The sequence below is a fragment of the Echiichthys vipera genome (assembly GCF_963691815.1).
Source record: "Echiichthys vipera genome assembly, chromosome: 12".
Lineage (NCBI taxonomy): Eukaryota > Metazoa > Chordata > Actinopteri > Perciformes > Trachinidae > Echiichthys > Echiichthys vipera.
In genome coordinates, this window is record NC_139837.1 from 3247207 (window position 1) to 3267184 (window position 19978).

At 46.5% G+C, this 19978-nt stretch overlaps 1 protein-coding gene across 1 annotated transcript; it reads right to left on the reverse strand.

Moving 5' to 3' along the window:
* Positions 1 to 18658: 18658 nt before the first annotated feature.
* kcnf1b (potassium voltage-gated channel, subfamily F, member 1b) lies at positions 18659 to 19978 on the reverse strand (the record flags this gene model as incomplete). Its single annotated transcript, XM_083923731.1, has 1 exon — positions 18659 to 19978. The coding sequence occupies one exon, from the start codon at positions 19976 to 19978 to the stop codon at positions 18659 to 18661; it is 1320 nt and encodes a 439-aa protein (XP_083779857.1).

A 19978-nucleotide genomic window follows, 5' to 3' on the forward strand; every position in this document is an offset into this window, starting at 1 on the left:
GGAGATAAGTGAAGCACAAACGGAGAGATTTCCTTGCTCTATATTAGATACTGTTGCCCTTGTGTAGTGTTTCCACTAGATGGCAGTACAATCTTTGGCGTGTTTCTGTTTCCTGATGAGGGCTGTTGTGTTCTAACCAACACACATCATAGACTATTTTCAATTCAATCTTATTTACAATGCCAAATCATAACCAAAGTGATCTCAGGACACTTTACAGAGTAGGTAAAGACCACACTCTATGACTTATTCATGATTTACAGAGACCCAACAATTCCCCCGTAGAGTACGGTGGCGTTGAAAACCTTCCCTATAACAGACAGGAACGTCAGACAGACCCAGCTCTGTGGAGGACGCACATCTGTCTGCACCGGAGAGAGGAAGAGAAGGAGAGAGAGAGAGAGAGAGAAAAGACGGACAGATGGACAGAGAGAGACAAAGACAGAGACAAACACACTTCCAGTAACTATATTAATATCTATAGTAATGTGAATATGACTTATTAATACAGCAGAACAGTAGGAACAAGCACAGCTGAGGTGATAGATGATAATAGCAGCAGGAAGCGTCATGCAGGACCACGGCAGCAGGCACCACCACCATCAGCAGAGACCTGAGAGACGACAAAGCACAAACAACTCCGGTGAAGAACTTGAATCAGTAACATGCACTGATGAGACATGAATGATACAAACAGAGAGGAGAGAAGGTGAGAGGATCAGGAACAGGATGATTCCCCGGCAGACTCGGTCGATAGCAGCAGAATTAAGGAAGCAGAACAAAATCAGCTTAATAATAACAACATTGCTAAGGACTCGTGAGCCCTAGCTGTAAGTTTTAAGTTTACTCTTAAATATGGGGACAGTGTCTGTGGTGTTTGTATCTACTACATATTTCTGCGGAACAATATATAAATATTTCCGTCTCTCTGTGATTTTCATCTGCACCACAGTTAATCGTGGAAATATTGTGTGTTCACCACTCTTCTAAAACCCAGTTACACACAGTGTTCATCTGAGCTGCTCCATGTGAGGACAATATGGAAAATCAAAGGACACAGTCGCCTTTTATTTCCATGTGCGGCGAGTCGAGATATCATGGGTGGAAACAACGATTTATCTGGTTTTCACAATGATTTTCCTTTCTGAACCATTTTCCCATTGACTCGGTGCATAATGGCAAATGAACGCACGGAGGGGATTTAGTTGTTGAACCACTCAATAGGTAATGTCTGGGGTCAGCACACGGGCACACGGGCAGAGGAGGTCCAGCACACGGGCGACAGAGGGCCCTCACAGGTCACATGGCTCCTCCAGTGCTGAACAACAAAGCAATACGTTCTTCCATGCATCATCACATCACTGCATTTATTTACATTTAATATTGATTTACTGCGAACACCCACTGTTCTTCATTTTATGTAATTTCATAGTTGCATGTAAAATAAGATAAGTGTCAAATTGCACAAATCTCTAAGACAAAAATGTGTTTTTTTCATGTACTGGTCAATTGGCTTCTTTTAGACTAAACCACCATAATATACATAGAAGAAGAAGAAGAAGAAGAAGAAGAATTCATTTTATTTATCTCGCAAAGGGAAATTACATTTTTTCACTCTGTTATTGTTATTATACAGGTTACACACACACACACACACACAAGCAGAAACAGAATCTATATACACGCAATTAATAGCCTGCCATGTGATTTGCAGGCTAATACTGACAAAGACTCCAACAGGCTACTTCCAGTTAATCAATAACTACACACAAAGCTCACATATGATCTTTTATTCCCAGAGGAAATAATCTGATATTTGTATTTGTTTTTTATTGTCAACACGGCTTTGTGACAATGATGTCCTCTGTGCAGGTGGATGGGTCATTGATCATAAATGATTAGTTATGGATTCAATAGTTATAGATCAGTTAAGTCTCCATGCTGCACTGCGAAGCATGTTCCCAAAGCGCTCCCTATCAATGCAGGCTCGTGCAAGTTTATGTTGCCTTCCAACATCCTCCTTTTAGGACCTGGAGTCAAGCCGGCCCCACGGACGCCTGGGAGCGTGAAGAGGAGCATGAAAGAGCGATCAACCAAGAGTTCTCTGAAACACGCTGGTTTTCCTCAGTCCTTGTGAACGTAACAGCATTTTACCTCGCTTTGTAACTCTTACTGTGTTTCTTTTAGTTCTCTCTCCATCAGTCTGGACACCCTGCATGCTTTAGTATGTATATGTGTCTCTGCGTATCCAGACGTTCTCAGCCATGTGAAAGCAGCGCCAAGGACAGCTGATGTTGATATGTGCGCATGCAGAATGTCTCAACGGTCCCATTGAAATGCAGGTTTAACACTGCATTGAAAATGTGTGAGGAGGTTTTTCGACAACCCAACGACATCTGCGTCAGTGTATTTATTAGAGACGACATGAGACAGAGACAACGTGACTTAAAAGAATACAATTAAAGGCTTGATGCTTAAGTGAGAGTGACTTTGTACAAGCAGTTCACGTAGAAGCTGCAAAATGCTCCTTTACAGATCTGGAAAATCCGTCCTCACCCAAAAAAACAACCCTATCGTTCATTCATCTTCAACTGATTGTCCCTGTCGGGGTCGCGGGGGCTGGAGCCGATCCCAGCTGACATGGGGCGTGAGGCGGGGTCCACCCTGGACAGGATGCCAGTCTATCACAAGACACATAGACACAAATTGTCTAGTACTGTTGCCTCACAGCCAGGGGGTTCCTGGTTCGAATCCCTTCTGTGTGGAGTTTGCATGTTGTCCCCATGGCTGCGTGGGTTTTCTCCGGGTTCTCCGGTTTCCTCCCACAGTCCAAAGACGTGCAGGTGTTGGGTTCATTGATGACTCTAAATCACCCGTAGGTGTGAATGGTTGTCTGTCTCTGTTCGTCTCTATGTGTCCTGTGATAGACTGGCGTCCTGTCCAGGGTGGACCCCGCCTCACGCCAGATGTCAGCTGGGATCGGCTCCAGCCCCCCCACGACCCCGACAGGGACAAGAGGTTGAAGATGAATGAATGAATAAATAAACCTAACCAACAGTCATGTGTAACAGTCATGTGATCACCAGGTTCACATGTGTCAAACTGCCACCGTGTGACCATTACACAGCTTTAATAGATCAGTCTCGGGTTGCTTTTGAAGTCATTAGCAATCCCCCTATTCTGTTGTTTAAGTGTGAGGACGTGTCTGAATGCAATCATTCCCAGAGTTACATGTCCGGCACATGGATGGTGTTGCTGTGGTCTTGCGAGGTGTGAGGAGCACATTAGCACAAATAAACAAGTTTCAGCCAAAGCTGGAATCAGGAGAGCTTGGAAGCAGTGCATCGCTTCCTCTTGTCGTGTTCGTACCCACCGCTCTTTAAATGCCACCTTGTTGGTTTTATTGGACCATCATTGTGCTGCCTACCAGCATCCCCGGTTCCCTGCACAACTATGCAAACAGGCAAAAAGTGCTAAGCAGTCTGCAGGCGGCAGTCCCCTTGAATGGTTGGAATGACAGTGGTAATTATCCCGTCATGACACAGCAATTAAACAAAGGTATTTAAAGCCAGCACCGAGCGTGGAAGAGATCCCTCAAATGATAGGCTCACTTCCCACTCCTGTCCTGCAGCATTCTCTCCTACTCCCTGTGGGCGGGATTTACTATTGAATTGGAGGTGCATAAATGTGCATACGACGAACACCCAGGGGTGTCACAGGGTATCAGCTAATCTCCAGAGTTGTTTTTCAGAGCACTGTGCGATGGAAAGATTGAATATGTTCATCTTGTCCTTTACTTTCATTTCAAAAAAACTCATTTAATATGTTTCTTAAAATGTGGCATGCAGCATTTACACATAGGTCTATCCTCTTTTATCAACATGTCAAGAATGGTTCAGGTATAACACGAAGGTGGACCCGATGCAGACACAGACAAAAGGTAAAGTACAAAATAAATGTTTAATATTACAAACGGACAAACGCAAAAAACACTACAGATATACAAACACAAAACTAACTAAACTAACACGGGAAAACAGGAACGGGGAGACGACGGGAGATCAGGAGACGGACGGGAAAACGGCTTTACCACGCGGAGCGTGAAATCACTACGAGAAAGGGGACGCCAGTCCGGGGGAAAAAGTTTTACCAAGGTTGGGTCGACGACGGTCCGGCGCTGCATGCCTGCCAGCCTCAGGCTTTAAAGGTGGTGATGTAATCAGCTAACAGGCTGCAGCTTTGGGGGAACGCCTACCGGACCTACAGACAGACAGCGGAAGCACACGCAGGGAAACACAGACAGAGGGAGACAAACACACACAAGACAAAGGAGAGGAGGGCACTGACAGAGCCAGATCTCGACATGAAACTTCTCTTTGTGGGTTTGTTCTTCGGCGTGGCTGCGCTGAAAACGCTCCGTGACGTCCATCTCCTACAGATCACATTGAAATGCTGAAATGCTGCAGGATGCCAGAAAAAATCATTCCAGAAACTCATTGTGGTGTTGTGTGCATCAGCGAGCCTCGCTCTGTAAGCAGGTGGCGCAGGTCTGAGGCTATTTAGCCGTTAGTCATCAGCATTCGTCATGCCATTTGGGGACGCATGGAGCCTCCGTGTTGCATTGCTTACATGGTGGAGGAAGTTGAGCGTCCTCCTTTTCGCTGCTGGTGGAAACCTGGCAGCTTCGATCAGCTTTGATGCAGTCAGCACACCGAGGCCAAGTTGTGAAGAATGAGCTAATATAACGATGAAAACAGCACATCATCATAATAATACTGTCAAGAGTTGGCTCTGCCAGTCCCTCCTCTCTCCCCTTTGTGTTTGTTTGTCCATGTACGGGGAGGCGTGTTATGCTAATCACCTGAGGAGTATAAGAACCCAGAGCTGACAGGCATGCAGCGCCGGACCGTTGTTATCCTGTTATCCTCGTTCGTTCAGGTTTTGCGCTCCGTGTTGTTTTGTAGTTGGTTAATCTTTGTTGTCTTTGTTTCTTTCCGTCGTTTCCCCGTTCCTGTTTCCCTCGACCGTCTCGTCTTCAGTGTGTCTGTTTCCCCCTGTATTAGTCCTGTTTCTGTTGTGCTTATTAAATATTTGTTTGTACTTTTACCCGTGTCCGCATTTGGGTCCAGTCCCTTTGTGGTTATTTCCCCGCACCAAGGTTCACGTTGGTGTGATGCGGAGGTGGAGTGTTTACTGCAGATTTGGTCGATGAAAAGATTCAAAAACAGTCGACAAGACGCACAAAAACTCCGAGGTCTACGGAAAGATCTGGAAACAAAGCCACGCGTCGCCACGACATCATCAATGCGTGTGACGTGTTTCGGCGTGATGACGTATAGGCAGCAAGAAGCATTCTCCGAGGCCCAGGTAGTGTGAGTACAAACGGGCCTGGAGGGGGGGACAAGGACCCTAAAGCATGGGGCACGGGACGGAGGAACAGTGGGAGTGCGCCCTAGAGAAAGGGAGGACAAAAGAAAGAGTGTGCCATCACCTGAGCTGTACATGCCAAGGTGACTCGGACGTCCACTGATGGGGATGCAAAGCTTCTGAACTATAAGAGATAGTAAACAACTATAATCATGTGTGTAATGACATGATATGGATGCGTGTTTAGAGATTAATTGCTGCAGACTGCTGAGAAGGTGACTTTCATGTTTATGCCTCTAATCCACATCGTCAGTAACGTCTCAGGAACAATGGCTGCTCTGCGGTGACACGCGCCGATGGGACGGTTCATGCGCTGCTACAGATTAGATACCAGCCCCATTCTGTACGGTGCTCCTCTGCTTTTCAGTGTCTGAAGATTGGGACACATTCAGTCTGTGATGATGATCAACCTGACAAATAACACCCAAATTAGCCTCCTACTTTTAATTCTGAGTTTGAGATATCAGCATTTATATTTCCCATTAGTGAAAAGAGGTAAATCAACCAGTGGCAAATTGGCTACAGGCAGCTATAATGAAATCAAATCTGATACTAACTATGATATGGTTCATTTAGGTTATACACAGCTATACACAGTTGGTTTGTATCAGGTTTCCCTTGCTAACAAATCCGTATTTAGCAAAGTAAAAACAGATACTTGGAGAGGCTTGAATCACTGTGAAGGCCGGGTTTTCAACTTCTTCTACTTCTTCTACTTCTCCGTGCTTTAGGGTCCTTGTCCCCCCCTCCAGGCCCGTCTGCACTCACACTGTCCTTCCGCACCGCGCCCTGGGCTTTAGGGTCCTTGTCCCCCCCTCCAGGCCCGTTTGTACTCACACTACCTGGGCCTCGGCGAATGCTTCTTGCTGCCTATACGTCATCACGCCGTAACACGTCACACGCATTGATGACGTCATTGCGATGCGTCCACTTCCGTTGGCGTTTCATAAGATATCATACAAATGTTTGTGCAGAACTTTTTGTTATGATATCATCCAATAATACGTTGACAGGATGCAGGTAGTCTCTCCCACTATGTCCTTGATGACTGACTACCTGACGGACAGGCTTCAGTCTGTGTGGCTGCTGAACTGCCTGTCTGACGGGGTGATGGGCAGCACAGGAGCACTGCAGGGGACTGTCCTGTCACCTTATCTGCTCCCTTTATACACTTCAAACTTTCAGTACATCTCAGCGTCCTGTCATCTGCAGAAGTTCTCCGATGACTCTGCAGGTTTATTAAAGGGGGACAGACGGCAGAGTACAGGGACCTGGGGGCCAGCTCTGCTGAGTGGTGCAGACAGACGGGACCTGCCAACTCCTGAACGTAACCAAGGGGATGGTCATAGACTTCAGGAACAGGGACTTTGTGTTGAGCCCATGAATATTCTGGGAGAGGAGGTAGAGGTGGTTAGTGAGTACCTTTGTGTTCACCTTGACATCAGCCTGGACTGGAAATGCAGCACTCGTGCGTTTACATGCAGTTTAAAAACCTGATTATATTCGGGATACTCCGGTTTCTCACTCTTTGCTCGGGTAAAATCGAAGTTCTCATACCCGGCTAACTCCTTCAGTACCAGTGCTGAAGTATTCGTGCATGTAAACAGCCTTCCCTTCCCTACTGTCGGGTTTCGCGTCTGCGCATGCTCCGTGGGTTATAACACCCTCCTCCTTGGCGGCTTTTGAGAATCAGAATCCAAAAAACTCCGAGGTCTACGGAAAGATTTGGAAACAAAGCCACGCATTCCGATGACGTCATCAATGCGTGTGACGTGTTACGGCGTGATGACGTATAGGCAGCAAGAAGCATTCTCCGAGGCCCAGGTAGTGTGAGTACAAACGGGCCTGGAGGGGGGGACAAGGACCCTAAAGCACGGGGCACGGAGCGGACGCACAGTGTGAGTGCGCCCTTAGAGGCTGTTTGGGTTTATACAGTTGATTATTTGTTGATGCATTATTGTTTATGTAAATGTCCAGACACATTCATTAATCTGCCCACACTAGAACAAGTGAAGCTGTAAAGGAATGAACTGAGTGTTAGTGTTAATTATAGCTGGCTCTCTTTGTGGCTTCGTGTCCCACAGAGCTTTGTTTCTTTGACGTCTCGCTCTATTTGGGGACAAAGCGTTGCCCTTGTTTGACTTAATGCTTTAGCTGAGGGACACGGGGACTCCCAGCACACGCGGTGCGTCTGAAGTTAATCCTATCCTTATCAATTCCCCACCAGAGTGGGTGTTAGCCGCGAGAGACAGCTCACAAAACGCCGGGGCGAAAAGATGTTCAGCGTGGAAAAGGAGGACAGCCGCAGAATAACTCTGGACATCGAATGATGAGAGGAACCTCGGTCGGTTTGAGACAAAGGATTTTTACTAATGATGCATTGCTGCAAACGGACATTGATTCTAACCATTGATTCTGTAATCACAGTGTGCGGTTTCCCAGGCCGTGGGGAGGTTAATGCGATCATGCATACTAAGCGCTGCAATCATTAAACTTTTAGATTGTTTTTCCTGGAAAAGTATACGTTCCTCCTTCAGCCTGTCAAAGACTTTTCACGCTTGCGTTGTGAGTTCATATACAGAGCGGGGAAATGCAGCCCCACTACATGAACTGCAGATGTCTCGTAATATCTACACATAAACTGATATCAAACATCTATTTAAATGTTATTTTGGGGAGTTTTGCTCGATTACTGAGAGTGGAGACAAATATGGGAGTGATGGGATTGACCCAGGTGATACAGCTGTTCCATATGTAATGTATTAAACATCAAGATTAAAGGTAGATGAGGTACAGGAAAGAACAAGAAGAAGAATTCCTTTATTCTTCCCGCAATGGGGAAATTCAATTTACACTCTTTTCTCATGTCACACACACACACACACACATGCAATTAAGGAGAGATGTCAGAGTGAGGGGGCTGCCAGTGACAGGAGCCCCGAGCAGTTGGGGGTTCGGTGCTTTGCTCAACTGCACCTCGGCAGTGCCCAGGAGATGAATTGGCACCTCTCCAGCCACCAGTCAACGCTCCATTCATGGTCCACACAGGGACTCAAACCAGCGACCCTCCGGTTCCCAGCCAAGTCACCTATGGACTGAGCCCCAATATTTAATTCTCATATATTTCTGATAAAAGTTTCCTGCCTGTCATTGTCGCTCGTCGCTGCTGTGTTCCAGTGCCATGGGAAGACCGAAGTTTCGGACCTCCAAATAGGAAAAGTGCACTGGAATGCCAGAAGTGTGATCAAGTCAAGTCAAGTCAGTTTTATTGTCAAAAATTGCAATATGTATGACATACAAATGCAAAAAATGAAATTACAGTCCTCTCAGACCCAGTGCAATCGGCATATACATACAACATAATAAAAATAATAAAAATATACAAAGAGTAAAAATATACAAAGAGTAAAAAATGTAAAGTGGCAGTGGATTGTAAAGTGAATAGATAATAATAATAATAAATAGACAGTGCAATGACATTTGTTGAATCGAGGTAGAGCGGTATTGTTCATTAAAGTGAGGTAGTGCAGTGAAGTGCAAATAGCAGTTAGAGTCCGAGTTCAGATGTCCTCCTAGTGGATTCTGGGGTCGATCTCCCTCAAACACAGCAGCATGTCCGGTCCCTTAAGGTTCAGGGTGCTCACAGACTTTTTTACTCTGAGCCTCAGCAGTTTGGACTCTCTTCCGTCTTTTTACCTCTCTGAAGGAGCTATTAATAACTCCCGCAGAGGTGAAGCACTTCCTCGCCCTCAGAGATTAATGAGCAGGTAGTCAGCATATGAATAATTTAGATTTGTCCTCCTCATTCATTGCATTTGGACAGAAACCCACTGAACCCCACAGATTCTTTTCCCCTCCTGATCAAATCTTTTCAGGAATTTAGTTCTAATGGGGAGATTTTTAGCATTTGATTGTTGTTTGTTGCATAATTACGAGTGTGTATAAATTATGAGTAAAATCATAACAACTCTGGGATAAAGCAGGGATGTCATACAGCCAAGCTCAGCAGTTCAGCAGTGCTGTTGAGGGAACATCATCTGCCGTATTACTTTTCCAAACCATAACTTTTGGCTGGAATGCAACTATGGAAATATTTCTAAGCAATTTCAGCTTTTTCTTTAGCTTCAATTATGTTTCACTGAGACCCAGTGCAGGAGGTTCATGCAAATGCTACAATACACTGTAAGTTTACAGTATCTTCAGTTTCCAGACTTCACTTTTTAACTGTAAACATATGAATCTATTCTCTCTCCTAATGTCCTCTGCACTGTCCCAGCCATATACACACTACAAGGCTGCCCAACTCTGCTCCTGGAGCCACTGTCCTGCATGTTTTAGGTTTCTCTCTGCTCCAACACACCTGAGTCTAATGATGTGCTCGTTATCAAGCAGCTGAAGCTCGTCACAGGTTAGACTCAAGTGTGTTAGAGCAGGGAGAAACCTAAAACATGCAGGGCAGTGGCCCTCCAGGAGCAGGACTGGGCACCCCTGCACTGATTCATCACTAGCACATAGGGCAGGGGTGTCAAACTGATCCAGTAAAGGGCCACCTCGCTGTGGCTGCAGGTTTTCATTCCAACCAAGCAAGAACACACCTGACTGGACTTACTCAATCACCTGAACTGTCTTCACACAGTTGATTTGTTGGAGCAGGTGTGTTTTTGATTGGTTGGAATGAAAACCTGCAGCCACAGCGAGGCGACCCTTTACTGGATCACTTTGACACCCATGACATAGGGATTCATAAGGGATTGGCTGAATGTTATAAAATGAAACAACATTCACGTAAAATAAACGACTGTAGGACACATGATGTGGCTTTCACCTTCACCCTTTCTTCCCCTTTTTATGTCAGATCATGCACAGCAATGTTAGAATAAGAATATTGTGAAATGAAATATGATTAAACACTCGTAAACCAGGAAAAAAACACCAAAATCCATAATCTGCGTTCAAGCAAAGAACCAGCTACCTTCTGAATGAGTTTTCCCGTTGGTCGTTCGTCCTCAGGCTTTCAGGGAGCTGGAGATGCAGCTACATTTGGCCGAAAGTGCAGCATGAACTAGAAGGTTCCCATCCTTCCCTCAAGGAAAGATTTCGCCTGCTCGCAGCAGCTCTGCAGCCGGTGACATTATAAAGAGCAATTTGCATGAAATGGGTGCGAACAGGAAGCTAGCTCAACCATGTGATTGAGTTTCCCTCGTGGCCTACATGGACGGTATTTAGAAAGGCGTGCAGCCCAGAACACTTGAGCACTGAACACATTATCCTGAGCAGGGTTTTCTCAAGAATCACACAGTTATATGTTCGTCATGGCTGACAGGATACTCATTTTCTTAGGCGATAATAAACATTGGATTTGTTGAATTATGATCAACGAAATGGAGAAGTGATGATAGCTTCCCGGCCTCTAAACTGCTGTGGTAAACATCTATCTGAGGATGATCAGTCAAAGCAATGGTCAGGCTACGCAAACGAACAGGGAGGGACAATGCTTTAGCTGCATCTGGTAACTGAGGGGGCGCCATGGAAGCCTATTTATTGCGTCTGTGCAAATTTTTTGGTGCAAATCCATCTCATCAGGCTGTGCCCATTCACTGTCTGTACATATATGAATACAACGTATTTATCACTGCAGAGACTGTGTCTGGAATAAAATAAGGAACTCCAGTGACTAATTATAAGAGAGTGGAGAGGGCGGATGGGTCCCAAACACAGGACTTTCACATCCTCAGGACTGTCAACTTGTGCATCAGGGACAATGGCAAACACTTACGTGCACACACGGCCCAAAGAAAGAACAGAGAAGCACCTTTCCCTAACCATTAATCAGTGGCCTGAAAGTCTGTCAGATTACTGCCACGGAGCTCATACCGTCTTTCTCCCTCTGTTAAACGATCCATAAATTACAGCTTACATATAGGTCAGTGCATGATCACACACCAAACATCACAACTCCTTCGCCCCTGCCAGCAGTGGCCTTTGCAGGGAAAACATGCATTATTTACGAAGAAGCGCCCTGCAAAAGTGAAAACAGTCAGACAAAAGTCTCCAGCGTCGGCGCTTGAAAACACAGTGTGTGAAAGAAGTGAGCTGCCCTAAAACCTAGACGGAGAGACCAGCTGTGAGCGAGTGGGGGTGGAGGAGGAGTACAAAACAATCATTGAGCGGGCCAAGGCTGAGTGCTCCCTCCACACAAGAACGGCAGACTACAGAAAAAAGGATGTCTGAAAGGTCACAATCCAGCTGCTTTCAAAAGTCCATTCTCCAGATCAATCATTTAGCGGTTAGAGGCACTGTTGAATGTAAAGTAACAACACTGAAGCGTGTCGCACTACATTCATGAAGTGTTCCCATCTCCCGTTTCCCAATTAAGACCTGAACTTTAACGGAACTGTGATTAAATTCACAATGGGGCGACACGGTGCTGTGGTGGTTAGCACTGTCGCCTCACAGCAAGAGGGTTCTAGGTTTGAATCTGGGGCTGGGGCCCTTCTGTGTGGAGTTTGCATGTTCTCCCCATGTGTGCGGGTTCTCCGGGTTCTCCGGTTTCCTCCCACAGTCCAAAGACGTGCAGGTGTTCGGTTCATTGATGACTCTAAATCACCCGTAGGTGTGAATGGTTGTCTGTCTCTGTTCGTCTCTATGTGCCCTGTGATAGACTGGCGTCCTGTCCAGGGTGGACCCCGCCTCACGCAACGCTGTCAGCTGGGATCGGCTCCAGCCCCCCGCGACCCCGACAAGGACAAGCGGTTGAAGATGAATGAATGAAGTTCACAGAGTGCTGTGTTTTAAAATAAACGGCAACAACTTTTTTCGGGCCCCTGTGCGTCGACAATATCTGTCAACTAAAAGTATTAGTTTGTGCCACTGACACGCTCAGATCGATTAAAGTGTCAGACTACCTCGTCAAAAGATGGAGACGTTGCTGTTATCCTGCAGCATACCTCTGCTCCGTCCGCAGGAAGTGTCTCCACTCTTGGGAAATGAAAATGTGTCTTTGGTCGGATGTCTTCTCTCTGTCTGACAGCAGTGTCCCGGTCAAACTGCAGACCCGACGGTCCTGTAAGGTGCAGTGTGTCCGGACTCATAGATCTTTATTGTCATTGCATGTTGTATTGCATACAACGTACATCATGTTAGCATTATTAGGATCCATTTGTAGCCCAACTAGCCACAACCACTGTCTGAAACTACAGTTGGAGATAGCGGAGCTCTGTCAGCCGGCTGCCCACCCGTGGGGTTTGGCAGGTGGGCGGCCTGGGCTCCGTGTCCTGCCGAATGAACCTAAACACGTCCAAATGTATTCTGTCTTTGTTGGAAAGTGGGACATACAAAGAGGTGTGTCTCAGTCTCACATAGACACTCACAGACATACCACACTCTGTGACAGACATGGACACACACTGAGACACACACACACACACAGACACACACACAGTTAATCCAAGAAAAAGACAAACACACATTAACCAAACAGAAAAACACAGGAATACACACATTAGCCCTACATGCAGTAAATACAGACTGGAACACAGTAGTTGATGTCTGAATGAAGCAACAGTCCATCACCCTAACAGGGTACAGACAGAGCCAGCAAATTTACATACTGCATGAGTGGAAAGGGATGTTTCATGTCTAACTCAGCGTCACCTCAAAATGTCTCCAGTATATGATTCATCCTCCTGACGTGCACAAGATTTGAAAAGAAACTCTCTCTCTCTCTTGCTCTATTAAATCTATTACAATGAGCCGCAGAGTGCACTCAATGAGGGAGTTCAGTCTAAAAGCAAAAGGCTCTGCTGAGGCTGAATAACGAGAGCGAGACTGTTATTTCAAGACTGGAACCATGACAACCGAAGACCACCGCTGGGGAGGAAAATGAGTTGTTGTACGACACAAAACACAAAACGGATCTAAGGTCTGGTTCTGTGTTGTGTGACTGACTGGATATTAATCAGGATAATGTTACTGTATCGCCTGTTTCTTGCATAACGTGTTTCACTGTCTGTTTAAGCCCCGCCCACCAGACGACCATGCAGACAAACTTTTTCAGTTCAAACGGCCCTGATCAAGGCACCTAGGCGCGGTATGCTTTCCGTCCACGGCCCGTTTGGGAGAGGTGGGCTTTAGTAAAGCACGTTTGCACGTGTACGAGCACGAGCGTGCGCACGTGTACGAGCACGAGGCCTACGGTGGCTCTGAGGTCATTTCCTGTGCGCCTGTTGGGACGTAGAAAAAAGAAGGAGGGACCATGCGCGGACATTTCAAACAATGGCGGTGAAAGGTTCACGTTGGTGTGATGCGGAGGTGGAGTGTTTACTGCAGATTTGGTCGATGAAAAGATTCAAAAACAGTCGACAAGACGCACAAAAACTCTGAGGTCTACGGAAAGATCTGGAAACAAAGCCACGCATCGCCATGACGTCATCAATGCGTGTGACGTGTTACGGCGTGATGACGTATAGGAACTTTGACCTCGTTGCCGCTGACCTTTCAAAAGCACGACCAATGAGAAAGAAGCTTTGAGTGCGACATCAAGCCTTCTAAAAAAGATGGAGGACAAACGTGTTTGTGCGTCCCAGTTTCCCGGATCAAAGTCGTATCATGATCTGGGAAGAAAACGTAATGATGGAGGTTTATAAGCGTCACACCAGGTCAGTGAAGAGGCAGTTTACGAGCTAACGGTTGTTTTAATGCTAACGTTGATTTAGCCGTTTACTGGGTCTCTGCGCCCGACCTCGCAGTGAGCCCAGCACAAAAAGCTGATCATGTGAATGCCCCTTTATTGTCCTTTCTTATGTTAGCTGCAGCGCTGTTGCATCGTTGCTCATGTCTAAGGATATCCTGCAAAAACCTCAGTTCACTAACCTACCTAAGCACGCGCCTGCACCTCTGCATTACCACGACCAGTGGGAACTCATTAAAATGACTAATTATCAGTATAAAACCATTCCTCAATCAAAATCTATTTACCATTAAGTCCTCTTCCACAAACACTTGCACTCGGGGACTATTAGGATCGTGGGAGGCCTCGCCTGTGAAGCATCAAAGCACACTGGGGGGAAGTCAGGTTATTGACCAGGAGGCACTTGTGTCTTTGATGCATTTGTTTACAGGTCGTCACGGATCAAACGTAGCAGGAGAGCCACTGAGAGAAAGATACTGCCCATTAGTACGACGGATAATTAGTAACACCACTGTGGGTGGGGCGACTGTGGCTCAGTTGGTAGAGCGAGTCGGCCAATGTCCGAAGGGTCGATGGCCCGTCCTGCCCTACTTGTGTCATGGTCGTTGTGTCCTTGGGCAAGACACTTCACCCACCTTGCCTCGTGTGAATGTGTGTGACTGCCGTATGTTTGAGGAGGTGGTCGGAGGGGCCGTAGGCACTGATTGGCTGCCAGTCTGCCCCAGGGCAGCTGTGACTACCTCCACCATCATGTGTCTGTGTGAATGAACGGATCCTGGACTCTGTAAAGCGCCTTGAGCACTGAGAAAGGCGCTAAATAAATCTAAGCCATAATAATAATAACAGGAATGTAAACAGCTGCACATTTTGAGCAAATGTCCGTTTGTGCCTCACCCCGTGGTCAGCTTCAGCAACACATGAGATCGACCTGTGTGTGTGTGTGTGTCCCTGCCACACAGTAGGAGTGAGTCATCTGTGGTGCTTGATGATGCGTATAACATATGAAGTGCTATATTTGGTCAGCGTCAGTTAACATCTCCCAAATCCCCCTCACGCTCACATCAATCGTTCACGTCATCTACTTTTACCTTCCTAGTGCAACACACACGTCTTCCAAACTCTGCATCTACGAGTGTGAAGTTCTGCATCTGTGCACCGCCTCAGAAGATGACAGCACCGACGCTCCACACATCGCCGCGTCTCATCGCCGCTCTCTCTGCCAGCGAGGCTGACAGCTCATAATCAGAGACGCAGCACGAGGCGGTGGAGGCAGGATGAAGGGGTGAGATGGAGAGAAACAGCGGGTGTTGTGGTGGCAGAGGAGAGAAAGGAGGGGAGTGTTTCGGAGCGTTCATCGCGTGGGTGTGTGTATAGCCCTACTTTGAAGTGTTTTCCCGCTGGGGCACGGCGGTTTCTCACGGACCACTCGCCTCGGAACATGTCACACGCGATGCACAAGCGTGGATAAACACAGGAAGGTACAGGGCAGGGGTGGGCAACTCCTGTCCTGCATGTTTTAGGTTCCTCCCTACCCTAACACACCTGAGTCTAACAATAATCACACTGTGACGAGCATCAGCTGCTTGATAACGAGCACATCATCAGACTCAGGTGTGTTAGAGCAGAGAGAAACCTAAAACATGCAGGACAGTGGCTCTGCAGGACCGGGATTGCCCACCCCGGGTACAGGGCAACGGATGAAGACACAGACACGCGCATACAACATCAACAGTGACATCCATCCACACGGCACACTGACTACAAAAGGCCCACGACTCTGACTTTGTGGAATAAAATACAGATTTTCAAGTATTCTTCAGTCGTCCTCCCTGTGTGGTTGTAAACAAGATGGCTGCAGGAAGAAAAAACAACACACTGACTGTGGCACATTGGAGAGGCGGCCCACTGTGCAGCAAGAAACATGCACACTCAAACTGGAGTGGACGACAAACACACAGGCAGTCTACAAGAAGGACCTGAGCCGGCTTTACTTCCTGAGGAGGCTCAGGTCCTTCAACTGGATGCTTCGGATGTTTTATCAGCCTGTTGTCGCGAGCACCATCTTCTTCTTCTGTGGTGTCCTGGGGTGCAGGCATCAAAGGAAAAGACGCAAACACACTGAACAAGCTCATAAAGAAGGCCGGGTCTGCTGTTGGCTCTAAGCTCGTCACCCTGGAGGAGGTGGTGGAGCACAGGATGCAAAACTGCTGGTGATCATGGACGATGTCTCTCATCCCCTCCATGAAACCCTGGACGAGCTTCAGAGCAGCTTCAGCAGCAGACTCATTCAACCTCACTGCTTAAAGGAACGGCACAGGAAATCATTCCTACCTGCTGCCGTCAGACTTTACAACGCTGCACAACAACGCTCAGGAAATACACTCACACTACTCAAAGTGACCACTGACATGCACCTTATCTCACTTGCACATTAAAATCCACATAGCACATTTTAATATAGTGTTTATCTGCGATACTGTACTTCTATTTTATTTTATTGTTGTTCATATTTTGTATTGTATCTTATTTTTAGTATTTCCGATTGCTCTGTACCGCTGCTACGATGACCTCATTTCCCCTCAGGGATAAATAAAGTTATCTATCTATCTATCTATCAAACTTCAATACATTTTTTTAAAGGTTTTTGTCTTGCAAATGTAGTTTAACTCCGGTGGTAAAATGTAATTAGAAATAAAGATAAAGTACTGCACTTAACGGAGAAATTGGAGTTACTTGTACTTACTTGAGTGTTTGTTTGCTTTTAGCTTCTTCTCCAACATGTGACAGAGAAATATTGTAGTTTTTACTCCACTACATTTATTTAAAACCTTTTAGTGACGAGTTAGTTTACAAAACATGATTTTACACGCAAAACCTTTCAGGACTTTAGGACACACTGCACCCAGAATCAGTGACGCTGAATAAATCACTTCCTTAAAATTACAATAATTTTAAAAGCCTTTTATTAATAAGTGCACATAATTCTATATCTCATATACAGTATATGTAACTATACTACCTATATATTAGCATATACCAGGGGTGGGCAATTCTGCTCCTGGAGAGCCACTGTCCTGCATGTTTTAGGTTTTTCTCTGCCCTAACACACCTGAGTCTAACACTAATCAAACTGTGACGAGCTTCAGCTGCTTGATAACGAGCACATCATTAGACTCAGGTGTGTTAGAGCAGAGAGAAACCTAAAACATGCAGGACAGTGGCTCTGCAGGACCGGAATTTCCCACCCCTTCAACACGTGCTGGGTGTGAGACTGTGTTGACCCCTGGCATATACAATATATGTAATTCCCTTTGTGTTTTACATTGCCTTCAGTTCTATTTTATTTTCATGTTTTGTTCCTGGTTCAACCATGTGCAGCACTTTGTAACTGGACTGGAAATTTGAGGCTTAGTAGTAAACAAACCTTGACTCTGCCTGGTGGGACGAAAAGTCATCTGGCGATAGTCAGGTAGGTAGTAAACTACTTGAAGTTGAATATTCAGAAGACACGCACGCACACATGCACACACACACACGCACACACAGGCTGTTCAGTGGTCACCTGTAGTTAATATCTGGTTGCTTTAGATGCCTCCTGATGACTAAAGATTAATAAATGATAACTTGTTTTTTTTAATCCTCTCATTTTTGAGAAAATCTCATGAAAGCAAATGTGTTGTTATGGTCTTGTATTGTTTAAACGCTCGCTTTGTTCGATTCCCATATTTTAGTTTCCAATAAGGGAATTCTGAAAATGATATAAATCCTTTTATCTGCGGCACATTTGGCACCAAAGCACTAAAACTGAATTATATTGCATGTGAACTTGATTAAGCTGGATTTGCAGCCGACTGTCCTCCACAGGAAAACAAATATTATATATATATATATATATATATATATATATATATATATATATATATATATATATAATATATATATATTATTTGTTTTTATCAGCATCATTGAAATGTGTGTCCCCTTGACCCTAACCCCAGCTCTTTGAGACTCCTTGACCATGGCTATTTCATTTTAAAAGTTTAACTATGAAGTCTAATATGTCGACAGGTAAAGAATAGAGACCTTTGCATCAGATGTGTGAGACTAAAATGTTTTAAATCAACATAGTTTCTCATGCTTTGGCATTAATCATCTTCCCTACAAACAGCAGTATTAGGAAAGGCAAACGTGATGAGGAGGGAGAGGTGAGGAAGGCTTAGAAGATGCACTTTAATGACTCTCTGTGCACAAAGGTACGCATTTGTTTTCCAAGCACAACCTTTAATTAGATAATATCAACAGCCTTCACAGTAACGCGTTACGGAGGAAATAACACCATGGAAGAAGCAGCTCTGTACAGGTGTCTATTCACTGAGCTGCCCCGATCTGTCTGCTTTTTTTAATAACTAACTTTGGCTCTAGGTGTTTTAAACTTGACTTCACGTGTACTTCAGAAATGAACGTGCTCTTAAAATGAAGTTCAAAGGGTCCTGCAAAAGTCTGTACATGCAGAAAACACTGGCGCGTCCACAGTCTCGACCTTTAATCCCTGCTCTTTCTGCGCGCGTCCCTGCCGGACTTCAGCTCCATCAGCTCCACCTCGTGCTTCGCTGCGGTCTCCAGCACTTTCTGCTTGTTGTAGAAGACCACGAAGTTATTTATGATGGGGTGGATGGGCAGGGCGATGGCGATCACCCCGCACAGGAAGCTCAAGGCCGCGTTGCACTTGCCGAGCGTGGTTTTGGGGTAGATGTCCCCGTAGCCCACCGTGGTCATGGTGATGATGGCCCACCAGAATGACTGCGGGATGCTCCTGAACAGGGTCTCCGGGTGGCTTTGCTCCATGGTGTAGCCCAGCGCCGAGAACACGAAGATCCCCACGCCCATGTACATGAGGAGCAGCCCCAGCTCTTTGAGGCTCCTCTTGAGCGCGTAGGTCAGAGTCTGCAGCCCGGAGGAGTGGCGCGCCAGCTTGAAAACGCGCGCGATACGCATGATCCGCAGCGCCTGCACGGCCTGTTGGACGTTAGTTAGCTCCATCATGGACGTGTCGCCGAGGTAGGTCAGGGACAGGACCACGTAGAAAGGCATGATGGCCATAAAGTCTATGACGTTCATGAAGGAGAGCGCAAAGTGCAGCTTGTTCGGAGCGGAGGCGAGGCGCAGGAAGTACTCCGCGGTGAACCACAACATGCAGGCGGTCTCGATCGCCTCCAGGACCGGGTGCTCCACCAGTTTCCCCTCTGCGTCCGTCACCTGGAGCTCCGGGATGGTCCCCACGCACATCACTACCGCCGACACCAGGACAAAGAGGAAGGATGCGATGGCAATGATGCGCGCCGGCATGGAGGAGCCCGGCTTCTCCATCAGCCTCCACAGGAACCTCTGGCACCGCTGGGTGCGCGTAACGCACGGATCCCCCTCCAGATCCTCCAGGATCACTTTCACTTTGTTGGCAATCTCTGACAGCTCCTCCTCCTTCTCACTCAGGTAACTTTTACAGCACTCGTCTAAGACACTTTGGTCTATTTTCCAGAACTCCATCTCCTTGATGAAGCAGATGGGGCAAATGCCGGGTTTGATGTGGATCTCATCAAAGTAGTAGACGTCGATGATGCACTTGAAGGCATCGGGGTCTCGGTCGAAGTAAAACTCCTTCCTGCCCGGATCGAAGTCGTCACAGAGCGACGAGATGACTTCACGACTCTGAGCTGAGCAGTTCAACAGCTCCGTCAGTCTGCTCTCCGGGTAGCGGTTCAAGACATCCCCGAAAAGCACCACCCGGACCCCGCCGATGTTCACAGCGATCTCCCCCTCGTCGCACAAACCACTTCTGTATTTCGGCTTCGGAACTGTCCACAT